The following is a 23,120-nucleotide window of genomic DNA, read 5'->3' on the forward strand; positions in this document are numbered from 1 at the left end:
CCTGAGTTGAGATAAAAAAAAAATTATCGGATAGAAAATAAGAATGTCTTCAAACTAAGAATCGGAACATTTTACTTAATTGTTATTAAAATAATCATATTGTGCTCTTTATAGAAGAGTATTTTATAATATTGAAATAAAAATGTATTTTATTAAAATTTATTGAAGATTATTACATCTTTTAAAGAAAATTAAATTATATATAAACTAGATTGTCATAGTTTTATATATAAACAGGAATATAATTTATATTAATAATAATTGAGTGTGTGTCTTAAATGGAATATATACTATTAATGGAATGGGTTTTAATTTACTACTAATGTTCTATCTGTAGATAGGCATCAAATTTATTTAAATATATTTTGAATCACAGTAATTTAATTCTTCAATCAAGAACAATTAAGTTCAAACAAAAAGTTGATTTGCTTATTGTTCCAATTTTTCTTTTCTAAATAAAATTTTATGATATGTTTTGAAAGAATATACATTCTTTTATACACTTCCTGCTCATATCAGGATTTTGTTTATATTGAACAATTCTTTTTTGAAATATTAAGCAGGGTTGGTTATTAATAATATATTTTTTTATAAGTAATTCCGTTTTTTTATAAGTTAATATATTATTTAACTAATTTAAGTTAATGAATGACTTATAAAATTTATTTAGTTACGTTGAAAGTTGCGTGAAGGAAAAACTAACTCAATTAAAAATTACGTTAAAATTAAATTAACTTAAATTAAAAGATAATTGTGAAAAACATTAATTATTAATATTAAATTTGAAATTCGTAGCTTTTAAAGTTAAATTATTTAAAGTAATTATAACATTGATCGTAAAACAAATTGAATATTTTATTTGTAAATTAAATTATATGAAATAACAAAGAATATTGTTTTTTTATGAGGAAATATACTTTTCTTATAATCTCTTCCTTTTATATAGATAAATTTTAATTTTTTAACTTATTGTTAGTGTATGTGTTTTGAAAATAACTATAAGTTAAAGTTAAAAATTAAATCAGTTAAAATTGAGTTAAAAGTTATTAATTTCTTAATTAACTGTTAACTTTTTAATTAGTTATTACCCAACTATGGTAATAAGTTTTCTTTAAATTTGTGATTAGTTCTTTGTTAAAGATACTCACTACTTAAGAAGAAGAAAATTAAATTGAATAATTTTTCTTACCAGTAGATATCAGTTGATATTTTTCTGCGCAAAGGTTTCATTTCAACAATTTAAATTTTTATTTTAGAAAGGAATTTTGGTCTATTTTGGAGAAAGATCGAATAACTGAAATATTTAAAACTCAAAAATCTGTTTTCGGCTTAAATGAGTACAGATAATTCTTAATACTTGTACATAGAAAACAATTGTAATAGAATCAAGTGAAACTAACAGTTAAACATATATAATTTGCTATAAAGAAATTTTGTATAATTTTATCAAGAAAAATATATTTATCTTTATTTAATAATGATTTTCAGTTAAGAAAAAAATATCGAAATAGAAAAAATATTTAAAAATCAAGAATTATAATTTTTGAATACCATTATTATCAAAGCAATTATATTGTGCTCTTTAGATAATATAATATAATATTGAAATAAAATTATATTTTGCTGAATCTTTGATTTACAACTGTCAAACTCTTTAAAGGCTTTTTAATTTTATATATATATATATGAGACAAAAATCGTTAATATTAATTTAGTACTAATTTTTTTCTGTATAATATTTTATATTTGTATAATTTTTTTCATATTTTAAATTTATGAAAATCTGAAAAAATATCTCTTCTGATTTTATAAAAATTTTCATAAAGTTCTTTTTCAAAAATAATAGAATAAAATATCTTAAAAATCTTGAAAAATTCTAGAAAAATTTCTAGAAAAATAATTACCTTTCCTTAACGCTTCGAAAAAATGTTCCAATTTGTATAAAAAAATCTGAGAAATTTTAAAAATTATATCAGCTAGAAATTTTGAAAAATTGTATGAAGAATTCTAAGGAAAAATTTCACTAAGGAAACAACTCACTTATTCATTAATCTGAGGAACAATGTATCTCTCTGAAATCATTTACATACTTTCCTTATTTACAGAGTTGGATTCAATTGAGCCTTAGGAAATTATCCTTGAGACTCGAATTCTATTCGCTTTTGAAACTACGCGGATCCGTCATTCGATGTGTCATACACGCTGATACATTTTTAGCCGTGTAACCAAGACACAAACGCAAAACGGTATTTCTACTTGCTGGGTGACTTTTATAATTACATTTACCGTGAATTACCGTACATCGAGGGTCACCTGCATATCGGCGAGAGATCGCGGCGGATTTTTCCGGCTGATGGCAAATTGATGCCAACCCCGCGTGGGAAACATCAACTTTCACCCACGAGACCAGAAGTAAACTCATAGCGCGCGCGAGTGTAACGGCTCTTCGTGTTTCAACGAATCGCGGCCTAGTGTTTGCCGAGCGAGATAAAAAGGGAGAAGGAGAACGAAAGAGAGGGAAGCCTTGATTATAGCTCTGGCCGTTGGTCTTTTTTTTTCAAGATTGTCTTTTAATTTTAAGAACGTCTGTCACAATAAGTACACCGTTGCAATTCTTTTATCTTCGATATTAAGTATCTCCGTAAGTGGACCTTGAATTAACGTTTTGAAGAAATAAACCCTGCGCTTAAAAAATTGAAGCTTTTTCTAGCACTTCCGTTGTTTAATTAAATCGAGATGCTAATTTTAAACGTATAATTTAATTGAACTGCGATAAAACTTACAATTTTAGAAGTAAATCACCTGTTGTAAGTTAGTGTCTTTGCGAATGCCATTGAAAATTTGTCTTTTAAGAATGAGTCACGCGAGAAACGTAATGGATTTTTATACAATGTATAAATACATGTATACCTATTCGAAAATGCCGTTTAATGACATTTCTTAATGAATGACTTGCGTCTACAAAGAGAGTCATTGTTCTATTCACTCATTCAATTATTCATGACCTCGCGCTATCTTTTATCTGTACTTGGAGTAATCTTTTGGTTGGGGTGACTTTAAACAAATATTTGTTGCTGATACATAATCAATTGTAAGAGAAACTTGCAAATGCGTGAGAATTATTTTGTTTTGTTTAAAAAATTCGTTATTTTTTATTTAATGTAATGTATCACTTCTATTTGTAAAATTTTTTTTTCTAAGAAGTATATAAAATTTTTTCGTTTAAACAAGTTATGTACGTTTAAGATTATCAAATTTTTCAAAGATTTTATGTTTTTGTTTATATGAGACAGTGATTGTTAGATAAAGTACGATATATTAGTTTAATTTGATTCTAATTGTTTTCCGTGTGCGTATGAAAATTTTTTAACATGAATGCATTAGTTAATGATTTTATATATGTTGGTAATATCGGTCAATGTATTTTTAACTTCTTTTTCTGTTCTGTTTGTCATTAGAAATAGATCAATATAATATTAATAATATTTAATTTGTGTTTATAAACACGATTGTTCAATAAATCGACAAATATTAATCTTAATGTATATTCTTTCATTAATTTGTACTTCTTTTCATGATTTTATAAAATTACGTTTAAATTACGCTTTTATTAAAATTACAAAACTTTTAGTTATGTTTTTATTGAGATGTTGCTTACTTAAACAAAAAATAATCAGTATTTGCTATTATTTATATAAAATTATTTCAATAATTATCTAGATGAAGAACTAACTTCATGTTACCTTCATCAAAATTATATATTAAAATTATGAACATATGGTTCATTATGGTAAATTAAATTGTTTTGCTCAATAATGATTTTATCTAAAAATTTTTTAGATAAATTTATACATAATTTCACCTATTATCTATATAGATAAATTAAAATTAAATTATCTTTATCTTATCTAAAATACATGTAATTTACATGTAATTTATCTTATTTTTATTTAGAAAATTTTAAGTTATCTAAGCGGAACTCTGAAAACAATAATTAAGTTCATAAAAAAGTGTCGGCAAATCCTACAATTCAATTAAAAGAAATTACATACAATTTTCCAATACTTTTGGTATTCTTAAAGAAAATAATTTTAAGTTACGTTTTTATTCGCTCGTGTAATTCTCTTAAATAAAAAATAAGTAAGTTTATAAAAGTTAAAAGAAAACAATTCTCATAATACAAAATTCAATCAGAAATGACATTTGGCTGATTTTTAATCCCTTTTTAATTTTTTAAAGACTTAAAATCACCAGAAAGCAGATTTGAATTTTAACTTAAGTCTTTATTGAGATGTAACTTAAATGAAAAATAAATTCACATAAAAGATATCAACGAATTACAGTACAAAGTTCAATTAAAAGTGACACACATTTGGATGATTTTCCAATATTTCTTTTTAATGTTTTTAAGGACACAAAATCACGAGAAAATAAATAGATTTATACTTTAAATTACTGATCCTCATTGAAATTTAGTCCATTTGAATAAAAAATAAATTTAAAGAAGATATTATCAAGTCTTACAAAACAAAAAATTCAATGAGAAAGGACAGTCTTTGGGCAGTCTTTCAACATCTCTTGCTCTTGTTAAAGGCCTAAAACCACGGGAAAGTAGACGGAGACGTAAGATGCTTGTTGCGCGGAATTCTCTTTCTTTGGCACGATAATCGATCGTCGCACGCTTGAATTGCGCCACCCTGTATATACGTGTACAGCGTCTACAGTCTAGATTCGCTTCTCTAGCGGGCGAGTTCTATACTCAGCGGATTCTTCGAGGTCTCTCACGAGTGTGTATTTCGTGTACGTGCGTATACGAGTGCGTTTGCACTCGCGCGAGTGCGCGCGCGCGCTCTTGCACGCTCGGGAGTGCGCCTACCTGCACATGTACACGCCGAATTGCAGGACATTAAACCCCAGCTTGAATGCAGATTCGCGCGCTCGAACGAGTGCGGCAAATCGAAGGCGAGGCCTGTGCACGTGTGCGCGCGAGCAAGGAGGAGAAGAGATCCTCTTAACGGCAATGACAATCCCGCATTAACTCGTGATATAATATTTACAATGTAACTTGCTTGCATAACGGGTGTCCCGCTATTTTTTCTGCTATTTTTCCCCTCAAAAACTGATAGATGTAGAAACGAAATGATATCCACGTATCGGGAGTTTCGTCACAAACGATCGATTTGCATTTAGATTCATGCGCCTTTAATGACCCATACAGTACAGATCTCCTGGGGACGTCCACGGGACGTTCTGTGGATGTCCCAAGGATGTCCCTAGGAGATCTGTGCTGTATGGGAACTGTCTATGAGATAGTATATGAGATACGGAGTGCGAAACAAAAATATATTTTATACAATGTAATTGTTTTATTTAATGTAACCTGGTCAGTGAGAAATGATAACGGAATCGACGCCGAAAGCATCAAACTGATGTCGTTTCGATGTCGATTCAATAGATCATTTGAGCTCACTGAGAAATGCTTTAGAGTACATTGGATCTGTGTGTGTTTATCATGAAACAATTCATACATTAAAGTAATAGTAATATTATTTGAGATAATAATCTTATTTAATATAACATTAGTATTAAATTCTTCAAATGAAATATCTTCGAGATGTTGCTTGCTGAAATTGCCGCGTTCGTTTCTCGATGTAAAAAGTTTTACTTCGTCACGGGAGGCCAATTTTTTCAGCCGATCGAGGTGAAACGCTCGAGATGAGAGGAGAAAGATCTATACGAGGGCGAGGAATATATTTTTAAAAAGTAGGCTTCGCAGAAGGAATAAGGAAATGCTGTGAAACGTATGTGTAGATCCCCCCCCTCCCCTTCGTTACCAGGAATCTTGGATTTAACAGGCTGCTGAAGGAGTCGGAATTATGCGAATCAGATTACGCGAGATTTCTTCCCGATAAGAATACGAGGCGCCCGATAATTTGCAACGCGCGTAATCGAATTAGCCGTACAAAGTGGCACAGAAATGAAGGAAGGTCAATGGCTTCGGAGCGTCACACGAAAATCGCTCGGCGATATATCGCCGCAAACACGACGTGTCCGCTCGTCATACCGGGTGACCCGAAGAAAAATAATTTCGTTTGTTAACCATGGGTGATGGAGCCAACCGGGTGATTGATTTATTCATTTATCTGCGAACGTGGCGTATTTTGGTCTTCTGCGGAAGACCTGCTTACATCCTTGCCTCCACCAAAAAATCGCTTCTCAAGCGCATTAATTAACGTCAGTGGATCGCTCAGCGTCCACTTAAAACAGCCGTTTTCACATAATACGCTAATGATAACTAATAGCTGCCGACCACTTATTTCATGCTTTTGTAATTGCGTGTTTTTGATCTCTCCTCCGTGCGTTGAACGAGTCGAGATGTAACTCAACGAAGAATGAAATTTTTATTTCCCCGAACAGCATTACGCTAATTAAAAGGAAGCTTAAAGATTACGTATCACGCATATTTTCAAAATAATGAAAACATTACGGACTGTTCTAAGTTGCATGCGAAAAAGGTATAAACAATTTAGTGGCGATTTGGAACCTCGATCAAAAATAATTTCAATAAAAAATAGAATTGTGTTCCAACGAAATAATTAAATTATAATAACAGAAACCTGAATTTTTTAAATATAAGTATTTTAAGTATTTTCAAGATGATTTACGTAAAGTTGTGTAGCGATGTAGAGATTAGTTGTTCTGTACATAAATAAAATTTATTTATTTGTTTATTCAGAGATTTATGATTAATCTCAGAATCGCGATAAAACTTTGCACAAATCATCTTGAATTCTTAAAGTACTTGTACAAAAAAAAAATCAAGATTATTGTCACTGTTTTAAAATAATTCAATTCTTTATAATAGAGGAATTAAAATTATGAAAATATATTCTTAAAAATATATTATTCGCACAACTTTCATAGTGATGTAGTTTATTTAAAGTATAAATATTAACACATTTCAAATTTTCAATTTCCATTTACTTTGCAAGAGTTACACGGGTAAAAACGATGTTTGTTCATAATACATACCTATAACTGCATAGCGGTGTATCTTTTTGTTGTCCGTTCGCAGTGCCGTTTTGAAGTTAAGCTCAGGCCGCCGCTTACGTCGATTTCTGCCGGAGGAAAGTATTCGAAAGAAAAATGGCGTTTGCGTTCACTGACGTGTATCGAGCCAGACGTTCGTGCATTAGCACGCCAAGCGTTAATCACCTTAAACGTTTCGCTAATTCTCTGTATCACAATCGGCTTAGGGATTGTACCTCGCGTGTCGATGTACTCTTAACTATTCGCTGCACATTAAGCGCACGTTTTCGTGAAACTTTGCGTACCAACTGCATCCACGTAAATTCTTAATAAGATAATTTACACAACCAGAAAAAAAGTATTTCATATTGTGATTATAATTGAATGTTAAAACAATTATGATTAACAGCATCAACTTTTTATAGTAATTACTATAATAATAATAATAATACATAATATGTTACATTAACAAAAAGTAGTTGCAATTACTATAATTGTGATAAAGTTGGTATTTAATGAATTTAATCACCTGTTTTCATACAAGAAATCGCGAATTAAAATTAGGAATATTATTTTTTCAAATATACCTTTCTTATAAAATTATAATTAAATATTTTTTTATTGAATTATTACAAACTGTTGTGTGTATATGTTGTATGTATACTTATATTATTTATATTAAAAGAGATATATCAAAATACATTCATATTTTAGATAATTTTATAATTTGTATGATTATAATTGATATATTAAAAATTTTTTAATGATAAATATTTTAAATAATTATAAATTGTAATTAATTTGGGTAATATTATCGTTGGGTAATATTATTAGATAGTGAAATATACTATAGTATTACCCAAATTACTAAGATTATAACAATAATAAGTATAAAAATACACCTAATCATAACTATTTTAACATTTAATTATATTCATTATAGTCTCAAAAATCCCAAATATTTTCTCTCTTTGCAGTGTTCTTTACAATAATCACACGCGGAATAAATGTTTCAACATTATTAAATATTTCCTATCAAACATTCTTATTGTATACTTAAAAACATTTTGGTTAAACCCATTCAGAAAGAAGTTCCATGATTTTGAAATTCTTTTTACAACCATTAGTTTACGAGTATACATACCTATATATCTTTTTTAACAGATAAAAAGTAATGGTCTCCATTTACGACGTTTATGTCCTATTTTACTAGATAAAAAAAGAAAAATATATCTTAAGTACGATTTCTTTTATCTATTTCACTCAGTAGAACAAGACATCATAATCGACTACAGAATGCAGTTAACGAAGATGTCTATTTTATGTCACAAAGAGTCCTTCCATTTAGAATTTCTCTAATTTTGACCGCCCTTGTGAAGCGATAAGAGCGGAAAAACAAAATGGAATACCTTCACCGCAGCACGAGCCTGCTCAATTGCTGTATACTTTGCACGCACGCAGTTGCACACGCTAACAATAAGCTGTCACACTACGATACACGCAAGCATATATGTATGCATATACATAGGACTATATGTATACCACCTATCAAACCATTATGATATGAAAAAGGCGCGACACTAGTGTCTATAAAATTACGTGTGGAGGAATTAGAAACGCCAAATTTAAAGAGAGTATTGTATTTGAAAAATAAAAGCGAAAATTAAACTTGACAATGAGTTTTTCGTTTCCAAATAACTGATATGGAAAATAAAAGAATTACTTATATGTAAAATATTGAAAGATTTAGTTTTCAGATGAAGAATTTCAATAATCTGTATATTATCTTCGTACAATTCTCGATTGGAATTTAATATGCTAAATTTAATAAATTTTATTATAATTTCCAAAGTCGTATGTTAATTATAATTACACGAAAATATGTATACTTTGATATATCTTTTAATACAAGTAATATACATGTATATGTATACACAACAATTATAGAAAATAATTGATTGTAATCTTATAAAATATAATAGATATTTTGAAAAGAAATATTCCTAATTGATTCAAAATTTCGTGAATGAAAATAGGTGATAAATGTAACTTAATCTGGATGTTCCGTATAATTTCTTCTCAAGCTATATCTAACTTTGAGCTAGCTCTATATTATTTTCATCTATTTGACCTAATTGTGCAAAAAAAAGGATAAAAATTAGCGTTATGAAACAAAGAAGCTTCGAAAGATTTCTCTTCACCAGAATATCAATCAAACGTTCGTCTGCCATGGCCTTGTACTGCGTACTACGAGTGCGATATACGTCGGATGACTGAATGACACTGGGTTGCCGGTGATATATGTGTCGCACGGCGTTCGTTGATCTGAGTGATCCAATTGGCGAACCAGGCCGCGCTGTACCAATTTCTTCAGATGTTCCTTTGGACATGTCAACGACTCCTATAACTGACTAGCACCTAATCGTGCCTTCTTATTTCTCTTCGATTATTATTAGAAAAATTATTTGAGGGATGTATGTAAAAGAGCGTATATATTTAAAAACCATTTCTTTTTGATGCTGAAAAACTCAAGTCTCATCTCTTTTCTATATACACTTTATCTTTTTCTTTCTTTCAGCTTATAATATATACGTATGATACACACACACACACACACACACACACACACACACACACACACACATATATATATATATTGTGTGTGTACATATGTAAATATATACAATATATGTATAATACATATAAGATAGTTGCCTAAATCGCACCGTCTCACGTATAAATTCAACCACAGTACTTGTTCATTTTTTATGAAATTATTTGGGAACTATATAACATTATCATCATCCATTAAATAAAAATTTTGTTATTAATATTTATAGAAAAATCGTAACTTTGCTGCTATTTTTCAACATATTTCTTAGCTAGTAAAAAAGGTAAAGTAAATAAATTAAATTTTGATAATTTGTAACAATCACAATATTATTAAAATTAAATTAATAAAGTTCAAATAACTTTGTGTTTTTATTTGTAAATTAAATAAATAAAAGTTTTATAAAATACTTTAGCGTTCTAAATCGCACCTTGTCTCAGTCTTCTAAATTGCACTATTGCTTCGATCGTGGTTATATATAAAATCAAATATAATAATCATACATTGTAACAATATTGTCAACAATGTAGCAATGTTACTGCAATATTATTGAAAAGTTATCAAAATGGTAACGTTGACGAAAATTATGTTTAGTTTACGGTATTTATTTCCTATATTAATCAAATTATGCTTATCTAACGCATTTTTACTCGAGAAAAAAGAATCTAGCAGAAAAAGTGTCGTTTTATTCTAAGAAGAGTAATATTAATCTATGATGCGATTTAGGATCAATTGACTAAATTGCACTATTTGACAACTTCTTAAAAATCGTCATTTAAAAATATGACAATACATAAAATTCTGAAAAAAAGTAAATATAAAAAGAGAAATATTGTATTTTATTATGACGTAAGAAAATTAAAAATATTTCTTATAATTTTTTAATTATAAGCCTTTATGTCAAAAATGGTGCGATTTCGGCAATCTTATCTTATATATATATAATGAATATTATATATACATAAATATTAATATAATATTAATATTCAATATTCAATAAATATTATGTTCATTGTTTGAATATTTAAATACTAAATACAAGTTTTATATTACACATTATATTAATTTAATTCATATTTCCGTTTTATACGATTATATAAAACAAAAATATTATAACGGGTTTAAAAAATAGGTATATAATGCACATATTTGAATTAGAAATATGTAAAAAATATATAAAATATATAGCACATTTACATACATTAGTTATATATAATTTTTAACATGCAAAATACAACAGCATGTTCTCTATCACGGCATCGCAAACATTCTCCTCATACCTAGCATGTGAGAGAAGAGAAAAATTGCAAAGAAAATTATACGTCAATAGTTAGAAGGTGCTCATCGTTGAATTCCGCGACGACGTTCGTATTGCAATATCTTCGCTCATCTGGCATGTAGGGCAACGATAAAGAGATTTTTCTTACGCAACAAGACCTCGAGATATTGATTGAGTCCACTAAGAATCCAATCAGTCGTCCGTTACTACGATATACGATAAACGCTCCTCTCTGCACTAGTTGCTTCGCGTACACGTCGCTCTGGCACGCAAGCCAGGAGTCATTGCGCCCGATAGAAGAATACGTTTTCTGGAGACAGAAGTGTTGCTATCTGGGAATCCTATCTCTTATTGATTATCGGAATGTAGGAATCCCGCAACTACACTTGGCGCCGAGCTCGCGGCCGTGAACCTTGATTTAGTCCCAATGAATAATTGCATTGATAAATGACGTGGAAATACAGCGGCTTTTCGTAATGCTTCAATGAAGTCTACCTTCATCCGTCTCGGCGGATGTAGGCAGCACCCCGTTACGCTAACAATGTCTCGATCGATAAGCAGAACTGCTTATCTTTGGCTGAAACGATCCGCTTGAGGTGATACTGGAGGACAATCTAAACTACTTTCCGTCTGACACAAAGGTCGACGGGCAAAAAAGAAGGACTTGGCCTCTTCGACGCGCGGCAGCTAGAGATTCCTGACTCCCCGCGTCCGACCTCAAAGCGTGCGCGAGGCTCCGTCATATGCACGGCGTTGCATCGTTTGCGACGTGTCGATGCAGCGGTACACACGGCTGGCTATTGCACCGTCTGGTACGAACGACGCCGCTGAAAGAGCATCCGCCTCTCACGCGAGCGCGAAGGTGAACGCCGCCGCCACCGCCGCCGCCGCTGCCGCTGCGTGCCGATGTCATAGGACAGCATGCTTGATACGTTACTTAACAATACATTATATCATTGCTAAAGCCTGTTGCACACCTGTGCTCGTAGCCAGGCAGTTTATGCAGAGACCGATAGTAAATAATCAATGAATATGTGCACGCTTCTGAGTAATCTTTCGTAATCGTTACACTAACGTATTTATATTCTTGCTGCCAACGTCGTTAAGCTCTTCGTTGTAATATGCGCGTATTGTACAATCGAATAAAACAATCATTTGATAGCATCAATTATCGTTAATTTAATCATATGGTATAGAATAATATACAGAATGTAAAATGGAATAAATTGAAGTGAAATTTATTTTATTGTAATAGAAATGAAAGATGTAGCCGATCTTGTGCTTTCAATTCAAAATGAAATAAAAAATATAAAAGAATATAAAAAATTTAACAACCATAGATATGTTTGAAATCTGAATATGTTGTTACTTCTGTAATAAGCTGGCATTTATATAGAGCATTTATATTTGTTTATTAATTTACTAAATTGCAAAAAATTATGGAAGGATCGTTTCATTTGAACTTGATAATAAATGTCATAAGACGATAATAACAAACTCGTAATTCCTCCTACTTTTCATAGAATTTTCTACATTGAAGATTACGTGTTATTATAATTTGATTTAAGAATGTGTCACATCTCGAAGTATTACCCAAAATTTCAAAAATTTTATAGGTTGTTTTATTATTATTGTTTGATATAACGTTATAATATTTGAGTACCAATTTATTTGTTTAAAAGTTATTTAATTTTTTATTTACTCTTGATTCTCATGTAAAATCGTGTTTTACAGTACCTGTACTAATATTATATTTATATTATACCAATATATTATATTATTTTTATACTATTACATTAACAATATGATTATATATATTTAATATAATAATTTAATATTAATATTACATTATATTAATATTATATTAATATTAATATATTATATTACATACTTATTTACAAATTTAATGGTAAAGTAGCATTTATCAATTAAACGAAAATTTTTACATACACTAATAAAATTCCAATAAATATTCGTGTAAAAGCTATTATAAATCAAATTTTTCATTGTTTTCTTCTTTGAAGCTAGTTTCATGAAATGCCCAAAATTCGTACATTCGCGACTAAAATTTTTTGTTGATTATTAGCAAAAAAAAAAAAAATAAACGTAAAGAAGCCTACACAGAAAAAAATAGTATCAAATTAACAATTTGATACTATTCATTGTTTCATATATAAGCAACAATATAAAATTTTTCTGGTAGAATTTATAATCTTAAACAGACATAATTTGCTTATACGAAGAAAAGAATTTTCTTTATGTAAGCAAAATTATGTCTGTTTAAGATTATAAATTCTTCCAAGAAGTCTTTATATTTATATTCATGCTTATATATGAAACAATGAATTATTGATTTAATAATAATGTTTTCCGTATACAGTTTTTAAATTTTAATAACTTTTAATTCGTATTGTATAACCAAAACATTCCTAAAAGCAAAATATAAGAAAATATGTGAAAAATATAAGAAAATAACATAAAGTGATAAACAATATATATGTGAAAATAACATATATGTGATAAAACACTTTACTAATCAATTTTAGACATTTTTGTTTATTAATTTTTCTAAATTGTAAAAAAAAATTTTGAACAGATATCTCATCTAAACTTTATAATACGTTAATAAAGTAATAATAAACAAACTCGCAATTTTTTGTACTTTTTATAGAATTTTGTATGACAAACGTAGCATTTTATTTTTACGATTTGATTAAAATCATAAGCTTTTCACAAGCTTTCTCTTAATAAAAAATAATGTGTAAGAAATAATATAAAATAATATAAAAAACTTTAATATTCAGTTCTAAATATTTCTGTACATTTCTACAATAAATTACAGTGATATTTATATATATTTTGTTTGTTTATCAGTTTTTTTAAGTTATTGCAATATTTTAAAATGATCATCTCGTCTGATCTTCATGATAATAAACTTTATCATATAATAATAAACAAACTTGTAATTCATTTGTTTCTCACAAAATTCTACTTTAAAATAACTTTGTTATTGTATAATTTGATTTAAATCTTCATAAAGAAATGGCATACTTCACGGGATTATTCAGACAATACGTATTATAAGATTTGATTCATTATTTCATTTCGCAACGAGATCCGCAGGCCGCTTCTGAATGAATATCGAGTATGAAGCGGAGCTATAAATTACAGAATATGATCTTCAAAATTGATTGCGTGAATGCGGAGGTTGTTTTTCCCGGTTTCTCTTAGCGGATCTAACGATCCGCACAGACCGGGGCTGTACAATGCTAAAGTATCGCGTAAAAAAATCTCGAGCACGCGTATATCAACGGACGACTATCCGTCTTCGATATTTGCATTCCTACGCTGCAATGCACGTTCCCTCCCGACTGCCGTCGGTGCTCTGCTCGTACCAGGCCGCGCAGCCTGGCACGAACGCTGCACTTCCAAGCCGGGGCCACTTCCTCTCCTCTGCTCTCCTCTCTAGTGCCATCAGCGTCTGTCTCTCTCTCTCTCTCTTTCTCTCTCTCCTTCTCTCATTGTCCCTCTCCCCCTAATCGGCAACCGTTCCTCACCTCGTGCAGCTTCTCTTTCTCTCTCATCCCCTCCTTCTCCATCTCTCTCTAGTCGCCTCTTCTCTCGCGATGATGAGGCACCCACATACACAGAACGTGGCTTACTTACACACCTTAAGCTCTCACCTCCTCCGTGCTCTCCTCACTTTCCTTCGCGGATCCAGCGAACTGCGGCTCGTGTCTGAACGAATGTCGTCGTGGAAAATGATCGATCGACATACGTATGATCTCAAATGCCAATTGCTTATTTACGAGGAGCTACGATATCATGAATGCCATTTTATAAATTGATTGTTCGTCTCTGCAGAGAAGTTTTAGAAACGGCGCTGTTTCGTCACTTTCTCCATTAGCTTCAGCGATTTATGGATCTTCACTGAAGTAATATTACGGCAAAAGTAGCGATAAATTAATAAACACGTGATCCGAAAACCTTTATAACTCTCCCTGTGAAAAGTTTCGAAGAATAAAATTAGACACGTTGTGTTGATCTTTTCAAGTCCGAAATTTTTTGAGAAGTACGATATATGTATACATATGTTTTTCCTTTCAAATACAAAAAATAAAGAATTCAAGAAATAAAATATTATTAAATTGTAATATAATTGTTTACTATGATGGTAATTAGTTATATTTTATCGTTTATTCGACGTAAATAAAAAGAAATCTTTTATCGTATCTGTAAACTATTTTTCGATCAACAGTTACCAATTGTTGAAACGAAAAGCTTGAAAATAATGTTTATACGTGTACAATGTAAATATCATTAGAAAACATATATCAGGTGTATTGAAATAATCGCCATACGAACGTAATGCTGCAAAAATCATATCCAGCGGTTAATCCGATAACTTTCCGTTCTTACTACGTAAATAACCTTTATATTTCACGATTGTATTTGTATCACAATATCTTTCAGTTTCAATATTTAAACAATTTTCTTTAAAACAAGCCGTAGTCGAACTAAATAGCTTAATATTTATCAAAGATGTGAGTTTTTAAAGGCACTGAAACATGTATGTACTACTATAGCGTACCCGAAAGAGTTAATGCACATCTGAAAGGTAACTCCCCGTTCCGGAGGAAAAACTTCGTCCAATGCGGCATTTCCTATTTTACATATATATCGCACGCTTCATCTGAGCGTGACGATTTTTTAAACATTAATCACAGTTGTCAGCCGATTGCACAGCGGTCGCAGGATCGCTTTCTCGTCCAAGGACAATGTATCAAGGATCCTCCCGCGATGGGAAAGTCTCCGTAAATGGGCCTCGATTGCCATCGCCGCGCGATAGGTCCTTCTACAAGTGGAGATCAGTTTTCCTTTCATAACGCGCGAAATAAACTTGGAAGGCGCGAGGATATGGTCGAAGGAAGCTCATTAGCTTAAATAGGACAATTGGAAGTTATTCTTCTTTATTTGGTACGGTAATGAACAGAGATTCAGGCTATAGCGGTAGCCTTTTCAAAGTCAGTTTTAGTGATAATATTAGAAAGTATTATCGATATTTTTATATTATCGTAATTACATATTTATTATATATATTATATATTATTATGTTCAAGGTAATTGGCACAGTGGGAAAAAACTTAGTAGTAATTCTAGATAAAATAAAACGAAAATCAAAGCAAAAAAATAATAAAATTGCTATTTAGGTTTTGTTTCAATTATAAATGTTTAAATATGTTTAAATATATGTTTTAAGTACTTTTCTATTTTAATTTTTAGATAATCACAATTACAAAATCAAGAAAAAACAAAATTTTGGTAAATATTTTGTTTTTTAAATATATTGTATAAATATTCATGTGTTTCCAGTACTTTTTACTTACATATATTTAAACATTTATAAAAAACGTAGTCTTAATCGTCTTTATTTTTGATTTTTATCCTTATCGTCTGGAATTACTTCTGAAATTTTCTCTCACCTGTTGCCAAATACCCTATACATCAGCTATTTGAATTATCATGGTTATTGCAACTGTGCTATCGTTCTAGTTATTAAACAATTAAAATATTTTTTAAAATATTTTTTTTCAGAATATGAGATATTAATTTTATATCATTTATTTATTTCAAAAATTGTTTCAAAAATCTTAATGGACGCTATTCCAGATTACAGATGATTCAACTTTATTTTAATTAGAATTCCATATTTTTCATAGTAAATCATTTTGCATATTTCTGTTGTTCAGAAAGTGACAATGCTTTGCATTATAAACGAATGTTTCCAGGAAAACGTAAATTACCATAAATCCGGGTTTAAATAATTGACATCTCGGTAGTGGTTGGGTTTATTCTTATCGCTCATTATTGCCAATAATTCAAACGACGCATCAAGCTTCGCGATGATGACGGTATTCGAATATCAATAGGTGCGCATTTGCATAACGACACTCATGAAAAATACCGCGTCGTTATGCAAATTTCCCTTATTGGTCGATGTACAAAAGTCACCTGCAAACAATAACCGAGGCTGAAGATGGCTTCTTATCGCGCGTCTTTCCTTATCTCGTCTCCCACGGATGCTGCGTAGCAAACTTTAAATGCCTTTCAAAGCATTCTTTTTACACATCTCTCTTGGATACATGTAACAAATTATTCATTTTCGCTTCCAGTTCAAGAAGCCGTTTGGGCTTTTTGCATAATGCTCGATTTTAAAAAGTTTCTTCAACTTAAAAAAAGTGAACAAAAAACACGTAACTTTGTATACATATACAGCCATTGACAAAATTATTAGGCACCCTATTTGTTTAACAATTTTTTTCAATTTATAAAGAAATACATAACACTATCTTTATAAATGTTATTATTTATTTCTTAAATAACCACATAAACTAATGTTTGCTTGGTCCACTATTGTTTTTTATAACTTATTTTTTAGCTTACGCAATTTAGTTATAAAAAATTTAGAAAAAGCAAGAGTGCCTAATAATTTTGTCAATGGCTGTATATATATATAATTTTTTAAACTTTTAATACCAACAATAACGCGCAGATCGAAGAATTAAAAAATGTGTTCAAAATTGTATAAAAAATATTATTTAAGTATCAAGATTCTACTGTAACCGATATTTATCGGTATTCTAAAAAAATATTTTTGAAACAACAAATTATCGTTTTTATTATTTAAATTATGTTTGTCAGTCATTATTTCAATTTTCATTAACATTTCGTATATTTTCACAAAAATAATACTAAAATTTTTAAATGTTTTTTCAAAATGGTCTCCAAAACTCCTTTCTTATAAATATAATTTTTCTCATATTAGATTATTTACGAAATAAAAAAGCATCTTAAATAAAGTGGGTTCGTAATATTAGGAACTCTTAATGTCACGTAAACTATTAACAGTTTGGATCCGGTTATCGATAACAACGGAGACTACTGAATGTCACTTTAAAGAATCATGATTTTTTATTATACCAGAAATATCAAAAATAAAAGTTCTTACTTTATTTAAATGACCTAATATGAACTGTCTTTTCTATAAGACTCAAATACCTAGTTATTACCTCAATCATGGAGACAATTTGTAATAATCTTGAATTTTAATTACAAATTGTTCGCAACACATTTAGATATTTCCACATTTTTGGTCACTCTCTTTACAAGTACAAAGCGCGGAAAAGAAAATACTTTTTGTCTTGTAAAAATATCCATTTCTAATTGACGCATCCTCCGTATACCAATCAATTATTATTTTATCGTGTTATCGATCACATAGTCATATTATTCTCCTCGCTAATTAATATTAATACAAACATTTGTGCGACGTATTAAAGTTTATAATAATAATAATAATTTGTGACAGGCATATTTTTAGCGGAAAATAACAGATCGTCCGCTTGTCATTAAGAATAAAAAAACTATATTCTTTTTCACTGAGGATAAAAGATATTCATTTATAAAATATGTAATTAATGGAAGAAATTAAATCTCGTATAAAATATTATATTCTCGTCTCTTTTCATAGTGCACAATATATTTAAAAACGTCAAACCTTCACCTATATGTGTGTCATTATTTTCACTTTTGTACCTAATTGAAAGAAAGGTTAAATCGTTGCGTTAATTATCCCAAAAGAAAATTTTTATTGGGATATTAATAATCTGTTTATAAACACGATGTCTTTTAGTAAAAAAAATTCCAGTGATAATTCTTACGAAATAAGTAATTTGTATTCTAAAATACATTTATACTCGCGAAGAATTGAAAAGTTCATCGAGTCGCAAACTGAAAGTATGAGAGACTACTTCTGACGAACCTCTTTAATTAAATGTACTTAATTATTTAAAAGAATTTTTGCTCTAAATATTATTCCTGAGATACAGTAATTTCGGAAGAACGTTAAAAACGAACTAAGAGTAAAATAATTTTTTTTAATTCGCTGATAGTTTGTGATAATTAATTCTACAACGCACATTCAGCAGTAATTTGCTACATAAATCTGAAATTCCGAGCTTGAAAAGTTGATTCTTGCTGCACAACCGCGTTCAATTGTGAATTCGCCCGCTCGATATCTCGGACATACCGCGGGTGAGGTGACGAAATAATCGCCTTGCGAAAGTTCATCGGATGAGGATTCGCTCACAAAAACAGACCCAGAAGAATCCTATCTTCTGCAACGGTTACACCTAGAAACGGCAGTTCCCCGGCGGCAGGCATTGAACCTTTCACCTATCACGGCAGTAATATCGCTTCCCGGCCGATCCCTTCATGCTCTATGCTTTCTGTTACAGGCGATGGCTGCGGGAATAACATGTTCAGGTGCAACGATGGCAAATGTATACAGTCGATTCTGGTGTGCGATTACCGCGGAGACTGCGACGACAATAGCGATGAAATGCAATCGTGTCGTAAGTATCGGCATGCTCTTTATCTATCTATTTAATCCTAAAAATGTTTAACTTACATGTGTCTCCCGTAATTTTGAGATAACGAACTTTTTTTTTATGTAAACTATGGAAAAAAATTCTCATAAAATGTATCATAATAATTTTAAAAATTATTGAAATTTTAAATTTATAAAGATTTCTGAGAAAACAATACTGTGAATATTTTTTATTGTTATTGGAAATTATAAATGAGAAACTTTTGAAATCCTGGAATATTTTAGAATTCATATTTATGCAGAATTCTACAAAAATATAGCATTTCTCAGTACTTTTGAAAAATGTTTCAATTCGTATAAAAAAATCTGAGAAATTTTCTAAGTATTTATAAAATTATACAGAAATATTCTAAAAAATTCTGAAATTTTGTTTACATAAAAATTTTGAAGATAAATGAAAAATTCTGAGAAAAATTTTCTCCATTCAGAAAAACATCTCACAGTATTTTTATATATCATGTTTCTAAAAATTTTTTATATCTTAAGTTTATAAAGATTTCTGAAAAATAGCTTTCTAAATTTTATATAAATTTTCAGAAATTACAAAATAAAGTTTTTTAATCTTAGAAATTACATGTATTATATAAAAAGTACCGAAAAGTATACAAAATTTTTTATTACCTTTGAAAATTGTTTCAATTTGCATAAAAATGTGTAAGAAGTTTTCTAAAAAATTATTAAATTACAGAGAAATTTTGAAGAATTGTAATATATAAATAATTCTCAAAGAAATGTTCACCATCGATGCATTTCAACGACAATGTCGTATTTATTTCTAGTTTTACAATACAAAAATGGTTAATTACGTGTTCTTTAACAATCATGTACTTTGATTAAACACATTTAATGCAAAATATGTCATAAACGTGAGAATCTTAGGGAAAATTTCTTAAATAGTATTTTTTTAATTAATTTTAAATCAATTAAATCGATTAAGATCAATTCACAGAATCTATTTATGATTAATAAATGAAATTAGGACCAATAATTGTGAATAATATAATTAAGCAAGAAAAGGCTATTTTTCAGTCAAGATAGTATCTTGGTGCCTAATAGTTAATAGTACTTGCGTAAGTTTATGAAAACTGCACTGTAAAAAATTTGACTTAAAAATGGGTAATTTTGAGACCCACTATAATAGTTTTACATTTCCATTTGTTTTTAAATTTATAATATGCAAGAGTAAAATTAATTTCTTAATTTGTAATTAAGCAAATTGCAGAAATTTTATAATGTGTATGGAAAATTATAAGAATGACACTGTAAGAATGATTTTTGCAATTATATTATTATATATTCAAATATTGTTTTTTTTTATTATACATATTATAAACAATAAAATGATTACTGTGTCTAAACACAATAATGTTAGGTAGAACAGAATTTTTGCGCATGGACGGTGAACATTGATTGCATATATGTACATATATATATTTCACAGTGACACATGGAATATACCTATTATATAATGTTACAGAAATCTGTATAATTATGAAAAATAGTTCAAACATCCTGTCATGTATTATATAATTTTCCATATAAAATAAGACATGTTTACGCAATAAAAGCATATCTCACATATTGTTTTGTGAAATTATTTGATTTCTATAAAATGACATAAGTTTTTATAGGACTAATCGTATAATTTTTACATTTATTATTTGTGTAAATTTACTAAATTTCTTTTACAGTGCCCTCGCAGATTGTTTGTCGATTTTGAAACACAGTACTAATGTATGCTCCATGTCACAAACTAAATTGACAAGCAATTTAATAATAATTTTATTCTCTAATGAACATAAAATAGCATAACGTTACGTATTCCAGCTTCAGTTTATCACTGTGTTTTAGAACTGATAAATAATAAACGCGCATGAATTCAAAATTGTAAAAGATGTCACATAAATATTATTTACTATTAGGCATTGACATTCGGCTTGATTAAAAAATTTTTCTTTGACTATTTGTTTTATGTAATACTATCGATAATACCTTGAATTTCCTTTAAAGAAAACGCTTTTACAAATGCTTCTCTATAGCGCATTAGATCAGTTACAAAAGTTTGTAACGCACAAAAATGAAAAGAGTTATTTTATAAACTGCCATTTTGCCATACATTTTATTTAGAGTTCGCAAAGGGCTCAAAATTTCTAAGACATATGAAAGTTTTTATTTATTTTCTCATCGTCGTTATTCAATTTTATTGTCGTATTGTACCTTCCCGCGTGACCGCGATGAATGTATTTCGTGGAACAATCGGAATTTCAATGAAATTGGAGCATGTCTTCGAACGTGAAATTTAATCGGAAAAATATGCTCCACTGTTCGTGCTGATGAATAATTAATGGTGAAGTGCTTCGTTAAGTAATAATAAAGAGGGATGCGTGTATAATCCACGATCGTCCGCTGTCCCCATTATACAGCTCGCGGTGAAAGAACTTTCAGAATGAAACCAACGTCTTCATTCAGTACTCCTGACCGGCAGGCCTGGATTTACGGCTGTGAAGACCCCGCGGCTGCACGTGTAAAAAATTAATTTAGCGCCTAGCTGCGTAGTGGTCTTGACAGTGAAAACTTTGTTTGTTAAGCACTCGAAGAAAAATTCGGAAAATAAGTCTTACGCTTTAAATTGACATAAATCCTGGTAGAAGTGAGACAGTATTTATCGAAAGACAGTATTTATGTCGACTTTTCTGTGGGACGACTTTTCTGGAATTTTAATAAATTTACACAACACGAATTCGCTCGGCGCGATTATAATCGTGACCTTGGAACGGTCGATTTTTGATGCGCTCTTCCTGTTTACGAACGGAAAATAGATTGTCTCGAACCATGTATGGCTTGCGGTAAATCTCGTGCCGGAAGTGTTCGGCGAAAATCCGAGGCTTCCTCTCGGAAGTGCTTAGTCTCTTTGTCCGACATTTTTTTCCATATGACTGATTACGTGACCGCTTTTGTGATCGCTCCTTATCATCGGATTTTACATTACAGGAAGTGTTTATAAATGCAATTCGTGCCTCGCGTTATTTTTCCATGCGGGCGAGAATAATCAAGATTGTTTTTTTAAACTTGAAAGCGGGGAGAAGATACTTGAATTAGCGAAGTGGCAAAAATTTCAGCGTTTAAAATATCTCTTTAAAACACCGTTTGTGAGATGTTTCAAAATAACGTGGAATATAAGGGCGCAGACCTCTGTAAAAACAAAATTATTCTTTTTTTGTGATTCTTGCAACTTTTTAAAAACAATGTTCGATTCTGCGAGCTTTTCTGTCAAATTTAATTGTATGATACCAAATTTCTTCCTAATAATATATTACAATTTTTTTTAATACCCGCAAATTTACACATTTCATAGCACAAGAAGTTTCATGGACGTTTCTTGGACGTCTATAGAACATCCATAAAACATCCATATGACATTTTGTGTTATCAGAATTACATGGACTCGAAAAAAATTTCTTTAAAAAATAAAAGAAATTCGTCCTTAGGCATTAATTAATAAAAAAGATATACAAAGTTAGATAGTAATTAGTTAAAATGTTTAAAGTTAAATAATACAGTTAGAAAGTTAATAAATTGACTTAACTTAGTTAATTTAAAATGATTATTTTTTAACTTTAATTAATTATGTTTAAAACACATAAATTTTAATTTATCAACTTTCTTCTAAGTTAAAAATTTTTCTAAAAAAAAAATTTATAATAGAAAAAAATACTTTTCTACATAAAAAATAATATGACTTTGTTATTTCA

General features: G+C 29.7%; 1 protein-coding gene across 1 annotated transcript in view; it reads left to right on the forward strand.

The window, feature by feature from the left end:
• LOC105194106 (low-density lipoprotein receptor-related protein 2) overlaps positions 1–23,120 on the forward strand; it is a 75,368-nt gene that overhangs the window by 10,421 nt on the left and 41,827 nt on the right. The window contains exon 2 of the mRNA XM_011158837.3: positions 19,217–19,333. Within this exon, the coding sequence (XP_011157139.2) occupies positions 19,217–19,333 (117 nt within the window). The remainder of the gene's footprint in view (positions 1–19,216; positions 19,334–23,120) is intronic.

This window comes from Solenopsis invicta, chromosome 13 (genome assembly GCF_016802725.1).
Source record: "Solenopsis invicta isolate M01_SB chromosome 13, UNIL_Sinv_3.0, whole genome shotgun sequence".
NCBI classification, from domain to species: domain Eukaryota; kingdom Metazoa; phylum Arthropoda; class Insecta; order Hymenoptera; family Formicidae; genus Solenopsis; species Solenopsis invicta.